Source organism: Oryzias melastigma, linkage group LG21, assembly GCF_002922805.2.
Source record: "Oryzias melastigma strain HK-1 linkage group LG21, ASM292280v2, whole genome shotgun sequence".
Taxonomy (NCBI): Eukaryota; Metazoa; Chordata; class Actinopteri; order Beloniformes; family Adrianichthyidae; genus Oryzias; species Oryzias melastigma.
Genome location: NC_050532.1, coordinates 26,339,904 through 26,359,664, shown reverse-complemented (window position 1 = coordinate 26,359,664; position 19,761 = coordinate 26,339,904). Strand labels below are relative to the sequence as shown.

The 19,761-nt window shown below is 38.4% G+C and overlaps 1 protein-coding gene across 15 annotated transcripts in view; it reads left to right on the top strand.

Moving 5' to 3' along the window:
• Window positions 1-17,316, top strand: part of stxbp5l (syntaxin binding protein 5-like) — a 179,085-nt gene extending 161,769 nt beyond the window's left edge. For 8 of the 15 annotated variants that reach the window (XM_024286613.2, XM_024286612.2, XM_024286608.2 and 5 more), the window contains 7 exons: window positions 6,182-6,286; window positions 7,076-7,315; window positions 11,538-11,901; window positions 12,664-12,829; window positions 13,141-13,252; window positions 13,409-13,629; window positions 15,340-17,316. In XM_024286613.2, the coding sequence (XP_024142381.1) occupies window positions 6,182-6,286; window positions 7,076-7,315; window positions 11,538-11,901; window positions 12,664-12,829; window positions 13,141-13,252; window positions 13,409-13,629; window positions 15,340-15,381 (1,250 nt within the window). In that variant the 3' untranslated portion in view covers window positions 15,382-17,316. The remainder of the gene's footprint in view (window positions 1-6,181; window positions 6,287-7,075; window positions 7,316-11,537; window positions 11,902-12,663; window positions 12,830-13,140; window positions 13,253-13,408; window positions 13,630-15,339) is intronic. The other 7 variants (XM_024286619.2, XM_024286616.2, XM_024286618.2 and 4 more) reach the window with 1 other exon arrangement.
• The last annotated feature ends 2,445 nt before the right edge of the window (window positions 17,317-19,761 follow it).

The following is a 19,761-nucleotide window of genomic DNA, read 5'->3' as shown; positions in this document are numbered from 1 at the left end:
GGAACAATAACAAAAACTGGACACTAATAACAATAAAAACAAAAGACAAACCAAAGGGAATTGGAAACTTGACCAAACATAGAATAAGTCAGAGAGACTTCTGATCCAGCTATGTCGAGCGTCTGAGTCAGCAGCTACCTGCTAACGGCTGTCTAACCAAAACTACCTCAAGAAAACAAATAAACAAAGCCCACAAACTAAGACTACCAGCCCCAAACTAAAATAACAAAACCCAGCAGTATAAGACTACTGAGGACAAAGAGGTTAAAAAAGATGGAAAAATGTCCAGCAGTAGCAGCAGGATGTAACAAGACTACACAATAATTCTACAATAAACCTAAAACTGTAATGAAAACTCAGATCTAAATAGTCTTATTTTCTGGAGTATAAGTCACACTCCTGACCAAACTATGCTTAAAAACACAACTCATACTCTGAAAAATATGATTACTGTTGTCATTTTTTCACACCAATAAAATATATTTAACTGTTTTTGTATTAATACAAAGTTCAAAAGTGTAAACATAAAACAAAAAATTATAATTTCCAAAAAAGAAAGCAAAATAAGGTCAAAACAAAATGAAAAATGTGTTTTATCCCTAGAACACCCACTATAAAAAGTTACACCATCACTTTTACCGGGTAATTTTTACTGGATATAACATACCCGATAAAAAGAATTGGTCGTAAAGAATTTGACAGAACATGATAAATTAGAGTGGTTTTCTTTTATTTTCAACTGTGGTTTATGTAGCAAAATGGAAAATAAGAACGTAAGAAGATCCTTAAAACATGCTTGAAAATTACTGAAAAATTCGGAATTTGAGAACAAAAAATTTAAAAAAAAATAATAATAATACTGGAGACTTGACCTTTGCTCCACCCATTCCTTAGACATGTGAGACTTTACATGTTTGGCTAACCTACCTTTTTTCAGTTTTTTAGGCTAATTTGGCATTTAGCTAATATTTCAGCTGGCTATCAGCTTTAGCATTTTCAGCTATTAATTTCAGCCTCTTCAACTATCAGCACTAGCCAAGTTCAGCTTAAAGCATTCACACACATTATCAAGTTACGGTTTTAAAAATGTAGTTTTAGAGTGTTCAACAAATGTTTTTCCGGTTCAATCCGTGACCTAAGGTGTGTTCTGGATTTTGGCCCCCTGTGTGATTGAGTTCGACACCCCTGCAGTAGTGAGTGCAGAGACTACCAAAGGTTAACCATGAACGTAAGGCTCTGACTGGACGAGTCTTTTAGCTGTGGCGTGATTATAAACAGTGTCTTTGCCTTTCATTCTGAGGTCTCATAGAAGCCAAAACTCTCTCATTATCTTCACAAAAGGCAAATCTCTCTACAGGAGGTTCAGCTTTGCAACGATTTCCAAAATGTCACAGCTGCTGCAGCCACGCCGCACAAAACATCAGACAAGAGATCAACCAGAGCTGCTGGCTGAAGCGAAGGTCACGCTCCATTATGTCTTCATATCTGAGCTCTGCTTCAAAGTTTTTAAAGATTTTTAATTCAGGCTTCCCAAATACTTGTTGCTCTGACCTTAAGCGAGGCGATGGGCGCTCTCGTTTATGTCAAAAGGAACGACGTACGTTAGTTTTGAAATTAGACCGGAGTCGTCACCTTCAGTAACTTCATTATGAAATGTGATCTGGTGCAGGAAGCTGGTCTGGATTAGCCTCAGATAAAAGTTTTATTAGAGCTCTGGGTTTCAATGCTTTAAGTTTCCAGATAATTGTGGAAATTAGGCTTTTTCATCAATTTGGGGTCTTTGTTGTCTTTGAAAAAAAAGGCAAAATTATGTCATGTAATAGAAATTATAATGTAGTTTGTAAAAATGACTTTAACCAGCAGATTTAAACACATCATCTTTGATTCAAACTTTGTCCTATTTATCCTTTAAAACCTCATTAAAGTAAAAGCAAAAACAGTTCAGTTGTGGTAGCATTATAAATGGAATACTTCAGAGACATAATGACATGTAACTTTTATAACTTGTCATCATTTATTTACTAGATATACAGCAGGTGCTGTTCATCATTAGTGGTTGATGAGGTGATTATCAGCAGGTGTGCAGATCCCACAAAATATTCATCATTTGTCTCTTTAAGGACAGAGGACGGTCAGGGGAAAGAAAAACTGTAGAAAACGTCTGAAAAATGACAAAAATGAGAAGATCCTCGGAAAATTAACTGCAGAAATATTTGTTTTGTTGCATTACTGAAACATTAACAACAAAAATGTGTTACTGGGAGTCTGTAGACTTCACACATCCGTCTCTCAATACTCTAAAGACTCACAGAGTCTTAGAAAACTACAGATTCCCAAAATCGACATTGAAGTAAAAAAAATAAATAAATACATTTCTTTTTTTTTTTTTCTAAAAAAATAAGATCAAAAATTTTACTTTTGGTGTGCACCAGTTAGTAACCAGAAGAAAAAAGTAATAAATAAAACCTTCAATTATAATCTAGTGTGCACCAGTGAGTAACCAGAACATTTTTTTTACTTTAATGTTTAGAAAAAAAAAAAATTCTGGATATTTTCTGGATATTAACTGGTGCACACCAGATAGTAACTGGTTGACACCACTTACTATCTGGTGTGCACCAGTTAGTTACCAGGTTTTTTTTTTTGTTTGTTTTTTCAGTCATAGAAAAACAAAAATTCATTTACTATCTGGTACGCATCATTTAGTAACCCTAAAAAATTATTTTAATTTTTAAATATTTTTTTTTTCTAAAAATTAAGGTTAAAATGTTTTTGCATACTAACTGGTCTCACCAAATAGTAACTGGAACACACCAGAATTCAATTTTTCTACTTAATTTCTTAAAAAAAAAAAATTTCAGTTACTACCTGGTGCGCAATGGATAGTAACTCTAATTTTTTTTCCAGGTACCATCTGATGGACACAGTTACTGGTGTTCAACAGTTAGTAACCAGAAATAAATTACTTTAATCTAAAATAAAAAAATTAAATATTTTTTTTCAATTGCTATCTGGTGTGCACCAGTTACTAGTGCGCACCAGTTAGTAACCAGAAACATTTTTTTACTTCAATAAGTAGAATTTTTTTTATGTCCCTTTAAGGTCTCTGGAGAAAACACTGTTTTATGTACTTCCTAATAATTTAACCTGCAAGGCCATTTGAGCAACAATAGCGTACAGCTCCTCTAGTGTCATCAGATACTGTACGATAGCAAGGCTCTCACTCTCCTTGGGAGCGCCTCTCCTCTCAGAGCTCCGTACATCGTCTGTTGTCTGCTGTCGGCTCTGTTGTGCTCCAGTTGCAGTGGGTTACCACAGTGAAGACCCAGCAGTATACCTGCAATAATTAAAGGTCACCGAGCAGCGCGAGAAATGAGGCTGAAGTTAATAAGGCCTGCATGGCAGGCAAGCAAACAAGAGGAGGGAATCCACAGGGGAAGCCGGGATGATGGCTTCATATATTTACTGTATGGTAAACATTTCCATATTGCTTTCTTTCCATTAGAGGCTGCAGCGAATGGTTTTCAATCAAGTGAAGTAGATAGAACCACAAGTGAATAAAAATATATCTTTTTTTTTACCGTAATTCTAGATATTTTTAGGCTATAGACTTTTTATAACCTTTTCTTAGACTCTTAAAGTTCAATCCTTCATAGAGAACAATTTGTCCGATATTATAGAATGAAAACAAAGATCAAAGATTTAAGGTAAAATAGTTATTTAGAGAAGAGACTGAAGACGGCTCCACTCCAATCCAATCATTTATTATAGTACAAAACAGTAAAGAATCGTATGTAATAAGTCAACATTAAAGTAAGAAAGAGCAGAATAATTTAGGAAAACAATGAGTCCACTGTCCTTTCATCCCCTAATATCACAACAAAAACATGTTTGTCCTGCAAAATCTTATTAATCATTTCCTGAGTAGAGTGGTTGAGAAAGCTCATCACACAGGTCACTTTCAGTTCGTATCCTCAGATGTTCTTGCAGGCTCCTCGGGTAATAAAGGAGACTATCTAATCTCTGCAGATGCATTCTGAGGAGGCATGGAGGAGGGAAATGACTGACAACGGTCTACAACCAATCAGGACGCAGAAGACAATCTACTGGAAAAACATTAAAATAAAAAGCTGGAGAAATTGAAAAAATAAAATCAGCAAAACAGCAACACCACAAATGGTGAGACACATTATAGCAATACTGTCATAGAAACATACTTGTAACAACAAGAAAAAACAGTTTCTGGGGCAGCAGATTGGACATTATCGCTCTCAGCTGCTTTTTTTATGTTAAACCTAATAACATTTCTAAAAAAGTTGCAGGAAACGATCAAAGGATTTCTTAGTTCTTATTTTAATCAAACAAAGTTTTACTTTTCACTAAATGAAGGCCTAAATCTCAGGAATATGTGTGTGTTTCTACCACTGTCTACCTGTCGGCCTAAACACTTGGGATTGTCTGTCTACCCTTATCAGCACCCTGACACGGCCTCCGATGCCCCGGGCTCCCTGCGAGGGGCCCCCGGGGGTCCCTGTGTCCTGTCAGAGCACCGCTGTGCCTGACTTTCATTAGCCAGCACCCCCACAGGCTCTGTCACCCGGCGTAATCCCACCCGGGCAGCACACGGCCGAACGGCGCTGCTGCCGCCCAGACTCCCAGCAGAAGGCTGCAATCCTCAGCAGCGCTGCACGCCAGCGCTGTCCACGACTGACGAGTTCTGGGAACAGTCCCCAAACTTCTTCAGGAAATCTAAATGACGTCCTACAGGCAAGGATAAACAACACTCTGGTATTTGGGAAAGTTATTGGAGACGTTTCTTTTGAACATATTTAAGTAGTTCTTATGAGAAACTAAAGGAAGTAGAAAAATGTCATTAAAAGTACCTTTAAAATAATAAAAACAAACAATACTACAAGATTCAGTGTTCCCCCGCATGAATGGATCTCTGAGTGTTTCATAGGTTGATTAGTGACTACATTTCCAGGAAATATAACCCAAAATAAAAATGTGATATTCTGCCAGGTTAAAAGCTTCTTTTATATTAAATTTAAACATAAAAATAAAGTCTTAGATTGAAGTTCTTCCACATCAGTAAACTGATACGTTCCCCCTTGTTATCACATTTCACATTTTATTTTTTCATTGTAACTTCCATACTTTTAAAAGAAAAAAACAGTTCAGGTTTTTGCGTCCCGATTGGTTGTAAACTGCTGTCAGTCAGTCTCCTCTGTGCATGTCTCTATCTCCCAGAATCTGTACAGTTTGACAAATCTACGTTTATTCTATAATACCAGACTTATTTTTGAGAAAATGTGACATTTCAAACATCTTTCATGTTCCTGGGCTTATTATTGAATTATGAAAGACTATTAGCTGAGGTGCTACTGCTAATGTAAAAAAAATGTCTAGAAATTCTTTAAAGAAAAATATTCATCTCTAATTTGAAGTGTCCAAATATTCTCTAAACATCTTTAAGAAGTTGGTGATGTCTTAATATTTGTCAGTAATGGTACTTATTGGAGAGAAAGTGGGGGGCAAAGAGTTTCCTGGGGTCCCCCCCCCCGTACCCACTGTAGCTCCGCCCCTGATCCACTATCCTCTGTGATGTATTTTATGTGTGGATAGAACGACTTGGGTTCATCAGGATATTTCAAGACATCCAAAGATCACTGAACATGCATGATGTCTCCTAATGACTAGTGATTGTTTGAGTGTGTTACTCCTCCTAAAAACTCATCAAAGTCACTCCCTAACTGGATCATTAAGGACAAAAAGACCAAACTCTAGTGGTCCGTGTTTATAACCCTGTGGAACACCATGCTGGCATGCTTTAAGGTCTATAGTAAACCTTGTGTTTCTGAGAACCTTCTGCACCTGACTGTGAGATCCAACACTCAGGCTCTCTTTCGGCCTCAGTGGACTGCATGTAGGACACGGTCACAGTTTCATCTGCACAGGGATTGATGCACACCACAATTTGAACTCTCAACAGTGATTTTTGTGTATTTCTGAACAGTCTTCCCTCGCTCAGTCGCCTCTTTCTTTCTTTCCCTCTCTGTCGTTCTCTGGTGCTGCTGTTGTCCGTCTCGTCTGTTCCGCGGCTCGGACTGGTGTTTCTCCGGGTCGTGCCGGGCTTCGGTTTGTTCTGTGGGGGGGGGTTCATGTTGTGGGGGATGAGTAGGGCACGCGTCCAGGAGGGCAATGCTTCAGCAGTTACACGGCGTCACTATGTACTCGCACGACGAGCACCACACCACCACCACCCCCTACTGCTGGACTGAGAGAGGTAAGAGGCCTCTGTCACTGACGTCCGTCCGTCCGTCCAACTGTCGCCTCGTCCTGTGACCTCTGCCATGTGTCGTCCTAAACACTCGCTCAGTCGGTTCATCTTGTCCTGGACGGTGAGGAGCTTGGGTGCGTGAGGCGGTCTGCATTATTTATGCACCGACAGGTAAAGGTCAAAGACAAACCGCAGTAGTTTCTCCTGATCAATTAGACACAATCTGTTGGTTGTTTCTGGAATTTGGTGGTGAAAAATCCCTCCATCCAACGTCAGCAGAGACTTCATTCACTCTTCAAGCTCGCAGCGCCTTCGCTGTTACATAAACTTTCTGCTTTGTGCAACATTGGGCTGGAAGTGCAGTACTACACATTTTCTTGGCTCTGAATAATTCAGAAATGCGGCAATACAGAAATGCTTTCACGATGGAGGCGAGGTACACGATGGACGCCGCGAACGCTGCACTCAAACGGGAGCTGGGAGGTTGGGAAATTGGTGCGTTTGTGTCCTTGAATTTAGTGACTAATCTCAACAAAGCGGAGGTAGGAAGGTGTTTGTGTGTTTCTGTCTCTTTGTGGTTCTCGATCTCAGTGTTTCTCATTCATTTATCGGCATTCACATCATTAAATGACCTGTAAATATTTTTTTTCTCTCATCTGGATCTCCCCCCATTTTTATCTTCTTGTGATTCTGTTCCTTTCTCCTCTTCTTTTCCCTCCATGTCCATTCTACCTTCGTCATTGCTTCTTCTATCTTCTCTGGCCTCGTTTGTCTGTTTTGGGGCTGCTCCCGCAGAGAGTCGCGAAAACTCCTTCAGCCGCTCTCGCAGCTCCAGCGTGTCGAGCATCGACCGGGACACCAAAGAGGCCGTCACCACGCTGCAGTTCGGAGAGTCCTACGGACGCAAGAACGACGTGCTGCCCGGTCCGTGTCTGTGGGTGGGCACCAGCCTGGGCGTGGTCCTGCTCATCCCGATGTCCATTCCCATCGACCACGAAGAGAGGATGGAGGACTCGGTCACCGTGGGCCCCAGTGGTAAGCACCAGAACCCTCAAAGTTTGGGTTTCAGATCAAACTCCTAAACTTTAAAGTTACTTTTTTCCCAGAGTTTGAACAGAAGTTTGACATCTATCAGTCTTGAAGAAAAATCTCAATGTTCTTGTGCTGCAGCTCCTCCATCTTTTCTGACAATAACTTTGTTGAGTCACTGATGAAAAAGTGTTTTCGTCATCAATCAGGTTCCAACTCTGTCATCCAGCAGCTTTGCAGGATGCAGTCATGTCATGAACATTTTTCTCTTTTGCTGTTTGCTGGATGCATCATTGAGTTTGTATGTCGTTGCTAAACAAAACATCCAAGACATTAAAGAGTGTATTCCTCATCATCTTAAAATGTTCCTCATCAGAAAACCTACTTTCATCTGTTTTAAAGGGAAAAATCTCAAACATTTCAGAGGTTATGAAGCCATCATAGCTTTGTGTTTGTCCATCATCTGTCCAGACTCTGGTTTTAGTGTCATTATCTTGTCTTGACAGGTGATGAATCACTAAGACACTTCAGCTCGTTCATCCTCCTTTTCTTTAGCTCCTAATGATGGTTTACATAAAGATTTTTAGAAATGCAATAATATATTTAAGGAAAATTTTGCATTTTTTTCTTGCTCCATCCTTATAGATTCATTTATTTATTTGTTCTTTTAGTTAGAATGTACAATACATACAATCTACTAAGGAAGAACAGGAGTAGGATGAAGACAGAGTCTTATAAACCCCTTCTCCACTCTCATTATTACATATAATACCAACATATGACTAAATGAGAGGGTCTAATAAAAAAAACACAAATAAAAACAAACGCAAAATGAAAACCCGTAATAAAAACAATATCACAGACAGGAACGTCATGCTGCATACAAATCAATCATTTTGTTTTTACATTTAAACTTAAACCAACGTTAAACACTTTTTCAGCTCATTATCCAACTCATCCCATTTTTTAACCCCAGCACAGGAAATAGTTATTTGTTTAAGTGTAGTTTTCACTTTAGGTACCTTGAAGTCATCATTTCTTCTACTGTTTGGTAGATTTTGTAAACTATGTGGCAACATAAAATGTTTGGCCTTAAACATCACCAGCAGTGTCTGCAGAGGACATAAATCTTTAAATTTCAGTATTCTTGAATTAAAAAATAGTTCAGAGGTGTTCTCATTGTAGGGAGTCAAATGTATTATTCGTAATGATTTTTTTTGCTGAATTATTAAAGGTTGTAGGTTCGACTCATAAGAATTACCCCAGACAATATGAAAAATATGGTAAAATCAGGGAGAAATGCAGAATATGCTTAGCTTTGTAATTTAGCAAATATTTAGCTTTGTTAAAATTGCAAGATTTTGAATTATTTTTTGTTTTATATAAACAATATAGATCAGTAACATATTTCACCAACATGTTCTTCAGCTTAAGCACATTTTCAGTCATCTGGGCTGAATAATTATCAGTTTGTTCAGTCAAAAGGTACAAAAATGTGTGCAAGTCCTCTCTTACCAATAGACCAACATTTTTATTTTGCCTTTTTTCAGAAAGAATTGATTTTTTTCTTACCACACATTATTTCTATACATACAAAATGTTCAATATTTTTTTTCTTTTTAATTTCTTAGAAAAAATCACATAAATTGTAAAAATAAAGTAAAAAAACGACTTTTTATTCATTTCATTTTTTATAGAACCATTTTTTAACATAAGAAAAAACTGACTAAGGAGCATACTTCAGCTGAGAGTCTCCTTTGACACCACAATTTGTAGCTTTTATGGACTGGTAATAATAAAACGTGAGAAACGACTCAACGTTTTAGTCATTTCAAGGTTCATTTTTTTCCTCCTATTTCCCATTAAAACATGCATGTTGAGGTTATATTGAGAGCAATAATTCCTGGATTTCTGTCTGTAAGACTTTAATGTCAGTTTTCACATCACAGCTTGATCATTCAAAAGACATTTTATGCTTTTTGTGCCTCTAATAATCGCCCCACACGTCTGTTCAAGCTTCCCATCCTGCAAACCCACGTTAGATGTTCCCACCTTCCTACCTGTATCTATTTTATTCAGTTTCATTTATTCTGAAGCGGTTGAGGGTCGTGTTGGGTTCATTCTCATTTTCTAACTCCTCTAATTTCTGGTTGCTGATAAAGAAATAATACAAGACAGCATCAAAAAGCTGCATGTGGGTTTTTCTTTTATTCTTTTAATATATTCTTCGTTTGTCTGGACTTAAGTGGTGGTCTTTTATATATAATTGCCTGTCATTATCATGATAGTGGGATTAGAAAACAGCTCCAGCATTTGGTGACATCCGGTAAATGTGATGGTAAAATAGCAACAGTTTAGTTTTTCTTTGTCAAGTTACGTCCACAAAAGATCCAGATAAGATGGAAAATAATCCAGGTGTTTTCCATCTGCAACAAAATCTCTCATTTAAAAAAAAATCTAGAAAGAGAGCTGCCTCGAGGGGGAACATTTAGCATGAAAACTGAAACAAAATAGTGGTAAATTAAATCAAAACTAAGGTCAAAACGTAAGAATATTTAGAAAAGTAAAATGAAATGAAAGAAATGTCAATGAAAAACTGTGTAAATTAGGCTAAAATGTTGGAAAAATAAATCAAGATCTGACAAAAAGGTTTGCCATTAACAGAAAGGAACAGTTCTCTTTTTTCTCTAATACTTTTTGAGTCAGAGAGAGTATTTTAATGCATTAACCATCCATGAGCGGGCCAATCATTGCGTTTGCTATGCAGCCTCCTTGTTTTTCCACTGGAAACATCAGTTAAATGTGCATTAAAACCCTGGTGTGATTAAAAAAGTCACTTATTCAAGTAAAAACATCAGTTTAGTCGAGGAGTCTACAACACGTAAGGAGCCATTCGGGTCGACTTCTAAGTGAGGACCCACAAAGTAAGAAAAATAGAGCAGCTTTATTGAATATTACTTTAACTAATATGATAAGTATAAATTAAGTATTGTTTTCTTTGCGCAAAACGCATAAAAATGTACTGAAAATAGCCCTTTATTCAAAAAAAATATTAAATGCAGTAATTTCTGGAAAATAAGTCTCTGTTTTTTTCATAGTTTAGCCTGGAGTGAAACTTATACTCAACAGCGACTTATTGGTGATTTTTTTTTAAACATAATTAAGCTCAAATCTTCATTTTTTTTCCACTAGCTTCCGGTTGCCCTTTAGCGGTTGTTTCCACTAACAACCACTAGAGGGTGCTGTATTTTCTTCTGTGCCAGAAGAAGAAGTGTCGTCCAAAACAAACATGGAGGAGAATCGGAATGTTTTCCTCTTTTTAGTTCTTTTAATCTTTTAAAGTGCGACTTATACTCCAGAGCGACATATATATAGTTTTCTTCTTAATTACATATTTTTTGCTCTTGCGACTTATAATCCAAAAAATACAGTAACTTTTAACAGGTTCACATGGCTTCCTTTCAAAATAAAAGACACCCTGGGTCACATTAGAACATCTCGAAGCAAATGTTGTAGTATAGAGTAATTTTAACAATGATTAAAAAAAAGAAAAAGTTATTTTACCATTTGTGCGATATCTCATCCAGAAATGTGAATATTTAACTAAAATCAAATCAGTGACCCTTACTGTATTTTTAACTATACAGTTCACTTAAAAATCTGAATCTGATGTGCTGTAAGTATGAATTCTGGTTGAGTTTGCTGACCTTCAACTGATTTTTTGTGAAACCTGATGCACAAAAATCTGTCAAATTATGGATTATTGGAGCATTATGGGAACTGTAGTCCGATACCTCACAGAGCGATATCTTGATTTGCTTTTGTTATTTGTTCCTAATAACTGACTTACTGAGTTACTTTTTAAGATGATTTTTTTTTTAATTTTTCTTCAACCAGAGAGCCCCAACAGAGAGGTGAAAGAGCCGCATGTGGCTCCAGATCCAGTCCTGGTATAGTCAGTAAAAGCAGTAAAACTGTTTCTTTAGGGTTTAAATGAGTGAGTAGTGAATTACTTACACAATTTTAGTTGCAAGAGATGATAAAGATCCCTCTTTTCCTTTGATTTTTATGTCTTTCTGCATATTCGATTTGAAAAAAATGTCCACATTCTACCTTTTGAGTTATTTTTTTCCTGTTTTTTCAATGTTTTCAGTAGAAACAAACAACATTTTTTTTACTTTCTTTCTGCTTCAATATCTTCCTCTCCTTTTCCTCCAAACGTCCTCAGGAGCTGTCCAAATGCTGAAGGGTTCTGTGCTGCGCTTCGCGTTCCTGGACTGCTCTGGAGCTCTCATTCAGGGCCCCTACGAGGTTTGGCGGGACCAGAACGCCCCCGAGGACTCGGATCGACCACGGAGGCGCAAACTGGTCCACTTCTCCCCCTCGTCCTCCCAAGACGCCTGCGGAGAGGGACACTTGACCGTGGTGTGCTCGGAGAGGCAGGCCAAAGTTTTCCTGATGCCGTCGCAGTCTTGCCTCTTCGTGCACAACATCACGGAGTCGTCGTTTGTCCTGCGGGCCGACGTGGTGTCCGTGTGCAACAGCGTGTGCCTGGCCTGTTTCTGTGCCAACGGGCACGTCATGATGCTGAGGTACGACCACAGCAGAGTCAAATCAAACCGCTCCACGCTTTTCTACTTCATACCACAAATATTTATTCAGGGTTTGGAGCAGCATTTTCCAAAACTGTAAAAGCTACTAATAGAAGTCATTATTTGCCTCATGAATGCAGGAAAGTGAAATTAAAAAAAAACAGCAAATGGCTCATTTTATTGGGATAATGCATCTGAAATAATACAAAACTCCATTTTCAACCCATTTCTCCATCAATAGTTCACATGTCAAAGTCAAGGCCTTGACTGCAATTACAAATATAAATGAAATGAAAATAAAAAATTGTTAAAATCAATTAAACCACTTTAAAAGACACAGGTGGTACCAGGGTTGGACCAAGTTTTATATCAAAATTAGCTAATTGAGCTTTTAGTAATTTATTATTGATGAAAATGTAGCAGAAAATCAGAAAAAGTACATTTTATTGTTTCATGAATTCTGAAGTGCAGATCTCCTCGTTTCTGGAATGATCCATAATATTTCAGCTAAATTTTACCGTCGCTCTTTTTCTTTTCAGATCAATGCTTCTCATAAGATCTTTACAGACAGCTGGGTCCTCTCACTGTCAAAAAAAAACTATGAATTTATATTTGTTTTCCTCTGAACAAAACTGTTTAATGTGGCGACTCCGTACAGTAAATCAAATCCACTCTGCTCTGTTTGAAACGTCCCGTGAACTGACCTGTTCTCCGCTTGAAAACTCTGTTTCTGCTCTTTTTCTCCCGCCGTCATTCCCACAGTTTGCCCAGTTTACGACCTCTGATGGACGTCAATTACCTGCCTCTGACTGACATGCGCATTGCAAGAACCTTTTATTTTACCAATGGGGGGCAGGCCCTGTACCTCAGCTCCCCCACGGAGATCCAGAGAATTACCTACACCCAGGAGATGTGTGACAACCTGCAGGTAGGCATTTCTGCAGCCCAGAATTTACACAAACGCCGCCGCTTTAAGTCGGCAGAGAAGCTCCTCCCCCTTCAACCTGCAGTCCGTGCAGCCAGAGGTTAAGTGCAGTTTGACTTTGTGCATGATTGCATGTTGAAACCAGCATCCAACCATCACCACCTCCCTTCTTCAGTAGCTGATGCTGCCATAGTGCCACCTACAGGTGGTACAGAGTTACTGCAACTGAAAAACAACCACTTCAGTCGAATCCAATGAATGTTTTTAAGAACAGTGTTTTTGCCAACAGTCATCTCTTGTTTTATTTGTTCCAGGAAATGCTGGGAGAGCTATTCACTCCAATAGAAACACCAGAGGCCCAAAACCGAGGATTCTTAAAGGGTTTCTTTGGAGGAAACACCCAAACCTTTGACAGAGAAGAGTTGTGTGCGTCTTTCTGAATATTCTGTCATATTATGTTAAAAACAGCTAAAGCTCTTTGGTTACTAAAAAGGTCTAATAATACAAAAAAATGTTTTTATTTGTCTTTATTTGAAGCGTAATTCCACTCCTCATCTTCTCGTTTTTCCCTGCGGTTTGCAGTCGGCGAGGCAGCTGCTGGGAAAGCTTCCCGGAGTCTGGCGCAGCACATTCCCGGTCAGGGGGGGGTGGAGGGGATGAAAGTGGCAGCAGGCGGAGCGGTGGGTGAGCTGGCCCGGGCCCGCATCGCCTTGGATGAGAGGGGTCAGCGGCTGGGGGAGCTGGAGGAGCGCACCGCCCTGATGATGACCAGCGCGGAAACCTTCTCCAAACACGCCCACGAGGTGACGGGAGTTCAGGGGCGCGCGTGTGGAAGTCTGTTGAAAAGATTGTAAATCTAAAGCTGTCATTAACCAAGACAAACACCAGTTTAAGGATTTTATTTGTTTGGGTTTTACTTAAATTGAGATTATTTTTTTAAAGTGACTGTGCTGCCACCAAATTAAGTGAAGTTTAATTTATTTAATATTATAACATAAAAGGTGAAAAATAAAACTTCAAACTAGTAATACAAACGACTGCTTAATTTTAACAAAACTGTATCAAACAAAACAATAAAAAATAGTTTTGTTTTAAATTTTTGTTAATTTTGAATCCTCAGGTACATACAGCTTAAATAAAAATTAAAGTAATAAAACTTTTAATATGAACTCAACTCATAAAAAAATACTTTTTTAGATTTCATCAGGATTTTTCTTTTCTAACTTCCCTATTTTATGTGTTATTTGATGAACATGTTAAAATATTTAAAGAAAAATGTCACAGAAGGAGTGAACATGATGTTACCTGAAGATCACAGGTGAAGTTCCCGCCCAAATGTTGGTTGTCGCCCAAGTGTTTTTGTGCGAGACATTACTGCTGTGGTCTGGCTAACACTTTGCGTTAACGTGCGTTAACGCGCGTTCACACCGAACGCGATTCGCGCGTCAGAGGCGCCAGCTCCAGAGGTAATCAACGGTTCAGGCGCGCTCTGGGTGAACTGAAGCCTCGTGATGCAATATGAGCGACCGGCGCAGCGCGAATCTCTACCAGCAGCTCGAAATGTGCAGCTAAAATGTAAAAACCTGAAGTCTGACAGGTCGCTGCATCACATCAGCCAATCAGGAACTCAGCTTTGGGGGAGTGACGTTTTCAGTTGGTAGAATATTAGTCCAAAGCGAGCGTTTTTGTCCTGAACTTTCATCTTTTTCCTCAACCCGCTGGAGCTGCAGGTTCTCAGAGCTCATCCGGCTACTTCTGGGCGAAGGCGGAAACACTCTGGACAGATCGCCGGCTTTCGCTCTCGCGGCGGAGCTCACTCGCTCGATATGCTGGGAGCGACAGAGAGACGCTGCGGGTTCAGAGGCTGTCGGCTCGGTCCTCATCGAGACATTTAAGAAAAAGGAAAAATAGTCTCCTAATATTATTTTCCCCCTCGAATTAATACGAAACAGTGAGCCTTCAAGTTCAGCCACAGAGACACAGAAACACGGTGGAAGCGGCTGTCATACAGACCTGTCATAAACCTGATTCCTCGACATTAATGTGTCTTTCATTCATTCTAGCTGGTAGCTCCTCCCACATGCGAACGCGGCGTCAGGAACGCATTTTTTGACAGGTGGCGAGCAGCGAATTCACCACGGGGCAAAAGAGGGGCGGGACACGTGAATTTGAATCGTGTTCGGTGTGAAAGCACATTTACATTCATGTTACAGCATTATCGCAGGTAATGTTATGTATCCAGTTCTAGTAATTATGTGAAAAAGTTATGGTTTTAAAGTTTTAAATATGTAGTTTTAGAGTGTTTAATAAATGTTTATCCCGTTCGGCCCGCAACCTCAGGTGTGATTTGGACTTTTACACTCCTGACAGACAAATTAATCCTGTTTTGGTACAATATTCACCAACAAAAGCTCATTTTATTCAAAAATACTAAGATTCTCTGAGAGAAATCCTGCTAAAATAAAAAAGTGTATATTTTTAAGTCCTGCTCTTTTCATCTCGTTGTTTTTCAGCTGATGCTGAAATGCAAGGACAAGAAATGGTACCAGTTCTGAGAGCCGGACGGAGGGACGAGGCTGCCTCGGGTCTGCTTGGAGTTCGATGCTGCAACAGAACTTTCATTTTAGAAATATGAAAGCAGTTGGATGAAAGACTGTCTGCTGGGGCTTCAGCGATGTTGCTAAATGGCGAGGAAGGGCCGCTCCCTTAGAGAGAGAGAGAGAGAGAGCGACGATGGCGGCGGCGTGGGGAGGTCTGAGGACTCACCTGGAATTATTCAACCTGTCTGTGTGCGCGTGTGAGTGGTTGGGTTTTCTGGACCTTACAGTGTAGATGCTCAAAAGTTAAGAAACCAACAAGAAATGCATGAACCAACAATGGATGAGTATTAAAAATATACAACTGCCATATTAAAAAGCAGCATGCTATTTTAAGTGATCAATATTAAAAATGTTTTATTTATAATGTAAGCCAATGACAGAAACTATGAAAAACTTTATATTTTTTGAAATACTGGCAAAAATTCTATATATAAAAAGGGAAATGTATACCTGCATTGCTATTAAGCCAAAACTTGTGTTACTTTCCCTTTGGTTTTCATTCTTTGGTGGATTTGATTTTTTTCCTACTCAGAAAATATTAGTTGACACGATATAAACGAGCATACGTAACTATTTACACACACCTATACAAATGTAGTCCAACTTTGTTCAACTGCTTCACAGTACAAATATGACTCGGTAGTATTACCACCTTAACCCTGCATACTCCAATCACTCTGAGCTACGTTTTTCTTTCTCAGCTGCTGCTAATTAACAAAAGGAGGATGAGGGACACTCCAAAATAAGGAAACAGAGATGGGTGTGAGAAAAACTTTACTGTATTTCTATCTTTGTAAAATTCACCTTTCATCAAAAAAATAAAAGAAAGAAAGTTCACATCAGAGATATGGAGACATAACTGAACTGATGTGTTGATGAGATCCAGTGAGTTCAGGCGAACCAACCGTGTTTCTTTAAGTGATGTAGAGTCGGAGGAAAATCTGGCAGTCATCTCCAACCGGAGCAAAAACCGTGCTTTTCTTTTCTATCGTTCTTTCTATGATATTCTTGTGTCGCAGTCCTATATTTGATGGTTCTGGCCTCGTTAACTAAAGGCTTATGTAGTTTATGAACAACTAATGTTTCATGATACATGGTTGTATATCAAATCGTGATAGTGTTGTACGTCACTGGGACAGACAAACCACATCAAGTGAGGAGGATATTTTGTACTCGTGTACTCGTCTGTATCTTGAACTGATCTAAAAAAAGAATCTATTGTTCCCATCTCATACAGGAGACGTAAGAATCATCACAGATCTGACTAAATCCATTCAAATGAGAATCCAATCAGTCATTTCTGCTCCTTAGACTTAATGGCCTTCAAACTCACGCTCCGAGCGTCCGGAGTCGCACATGAATTCTGACCCAACACGTGTCTTAAACATGGCAGAATCACAAGCGTACATTTCTCTCCTATCTCTGTACCGTCAATGAGATTTGTGTTCAGTGGAGTTCTTTCAGTGGCAACGAAAACACACAAAAAAAGAAAACAAAAAAGAAAACAGAAAAAAAGTTCTGATTCTGCTGACAGGGTGTTTTGTTAGTACGTTTTCGGTTTATATGTTTTTCTTTTTTTATATTAACTGTACAGTTGAACTTTGGGTGAAAGGTGAAAAAAAAAGAATATTTTCTGTATATGTGGTACCTGTTCTGGCTTTGTCTCAAACACTGGAACTATGTAGTTCTTCACACTGTAGTCGGCTGAAAAAGCATCCGTTTGGTTTTCTTAATGATGGCAGCCAAGTTTGTCTTATTTTCTTGGATTCTACCACTTTTTGTTCTTATCAATATATACTAGTGTAATAGAAATTACTTGAGAAAAAAGGTCTGAAAATATGTTGATGCAAAAACAAACTGAAATAAACATTGATTGATGTACACAGCTGAGCACTCGGCTCTCGAGTCTTTGAGTACGAACATCGCGGGAGAAAGAAACGTTTAAAGATCTAAGCTTTATTAAAGCCAAAACAAGTATTTTTAAATATTAAAACACCCCATCAAAGCTGTCAAGGATTGTACAAAACAGTATAAGTCAAACAGAAGGTGAAGAGATTTAAAGTTTTACTTTCTGACAGTCATAGAGACTTTTTGTTGTCTACAAACTGTGGAGAGAAAACAGACTCAGTCGGGTTTGTGCGTCTGTAATTCTTGATTTGTAACTCATACAATACATCCATCCATCCATCCATCTTCTTGACCGCTTCGTCCCTTTCGGGGTCGCGGGGTGCTGGAGCCTATCCCGGCTACTGATGGGCGAAGGCGGGGTACACCCTGGACAGGTCGCCAGTCTGTCTCAGGGCCTCAATCACACACATTCACTCACACATTCATACCTAGGGGCAATTTAGAGTCACCAATTAACCTATGAAGCATGTTTTTGGATGGTGGGAGGAAGCCGGAGTCCCCGGTGAAAACCCACGCATGCACGGGGAGAACATGCAAACTCCACACAGAAAGGTCCCAAATCCCCCAGCCGGGATTTGAACCGGGGCCTTCTCGCTGTGAGGCGAGAGCGCTAACCACTGCGCCACCGTGCAGCCCCATACAATACATGTTGTGCTAAATATAAAAATTACAAAGTTTGTGCATGTAGTTTCAAGCTGTGTTCATTTTAGTTGTGCATGTGTAAATTGTATTTTGTTTCATATTTTTTGTACCTGTGCACAACATGTATGAGTTACAAATGAAGAATTACGCACAAATCCAGTTACACAGAAATCCAGAATGACGCACACGCGAATCAAGAATTATGCGCACACACATCTAAAGTTACGCACAAATCAAGAATTACGCACAAATGTAGAAATACACACAATTCTAACATTACGCACAAACCTAAAGTTTCGCACAAATCAAGAGTTACACAAACACAAATCCAAATATCAAAATCAAGAATTAAGAACAAATCTAAAGTTACGCACAAACCTAAATCTATGCACAAATCAAGAATAATGCACAAATCTAAAGTTACGCACAAACCTAGATCTATGCACAAATCAAGAATAATGCACAAATCTAAATTTACGCACAAACCTAAGGTTACAAACAAATCAAGAGTCACACAAACACGAATCCAAACGCAAAAATCAAGAATTATGCACAAATCTAAAGTTACGTACAAATCAAGAATTACACAAACATTAATCCAAATACACAAATAAAATATTATCGACACACAAATCGGGGTGATTCTGTTGTCTCTCCACAGCCAACGGTCTCCAGACTTCCTGGAACAAACTGCTGCGTTCTCCATTTCCTGGTTTACTTCAAACTAAAGTGTTATCCAGCTAAGATCCAGGCAGCGTTTTCTCCACCTGCGTTTGCTGCAGTCATTAGTTTACGGGCTTCCTTATTTTCCATCTGCTCTTCCTATAAAGGAAGATTCACCACCTGTCTGGATGAGACAGAAGGTCTGTTCTCGTGCACTTCCACGAGCACAGAGGGGCCGAGGGTTCCTCTTTTCTTCAGCTCTACAGGCTGGTGCTCACATCAACAACACACGACCTTAAGAGATGTATTATTATTATTTTGTCTTTCTCCAAGACTACAAGACAAGAACATTTTAACCGTTTTGCTTCGATTGACTTTACTATGATAAGGATCAAATTAAAAAAGGAAAATAAAATAACATTTAATAGAAACATTTTCAAGGTGGTACAAGTACCTCAACAGTCAGCAAGCTTATTTTTTTTATTTAATATGCATTTGAATTTAAGTTAACATCCAAGATTGTCAATTCAGTTTAACTTTTCTATAAAACTCTAAAATGTTATTTTCAAATAATTTTATTTTATTTTCATATACTTGCTCATAGTGACTTCTTTGTTTCAAAGAATCCCAATCTTAGATCATAAATGTAGTCATATTTATGCCAGAAATCTTTTTTAAAAAATCACATTTTACATAAACTTGATCAGTGAATTAATTAAGAATGTCAGGAAAAATTGGGAACGTTAGATATAAAGTTAAAGAAATTCATTATAAATTAAATGTATCCATCTAAAGAACTTTTAAGATTACGATTTACTATAAAAGATCATATTTGCTAATTCTGTGAAAAGGAAATCAAAAACATACGAGATTTATTTTTCTTTTGTTTCCATATATTTTAGGAAGAATTACATAATTGGCAGAGAAATATTTTCCCACAACTGCCAACATTTTCATCAAACATCATCAAATTTGGCATCGCTTTAAAAAATAAATTAGAAGGGATCTCCTTAAATATATTCCTTTGTCTTACTAAATGTAACATACAGAAATATAAATATTTAAAGACCCCCCCTGAAAGTTAGAATATTTATGAGCAGATTCAATCTATGCTTGGAATTG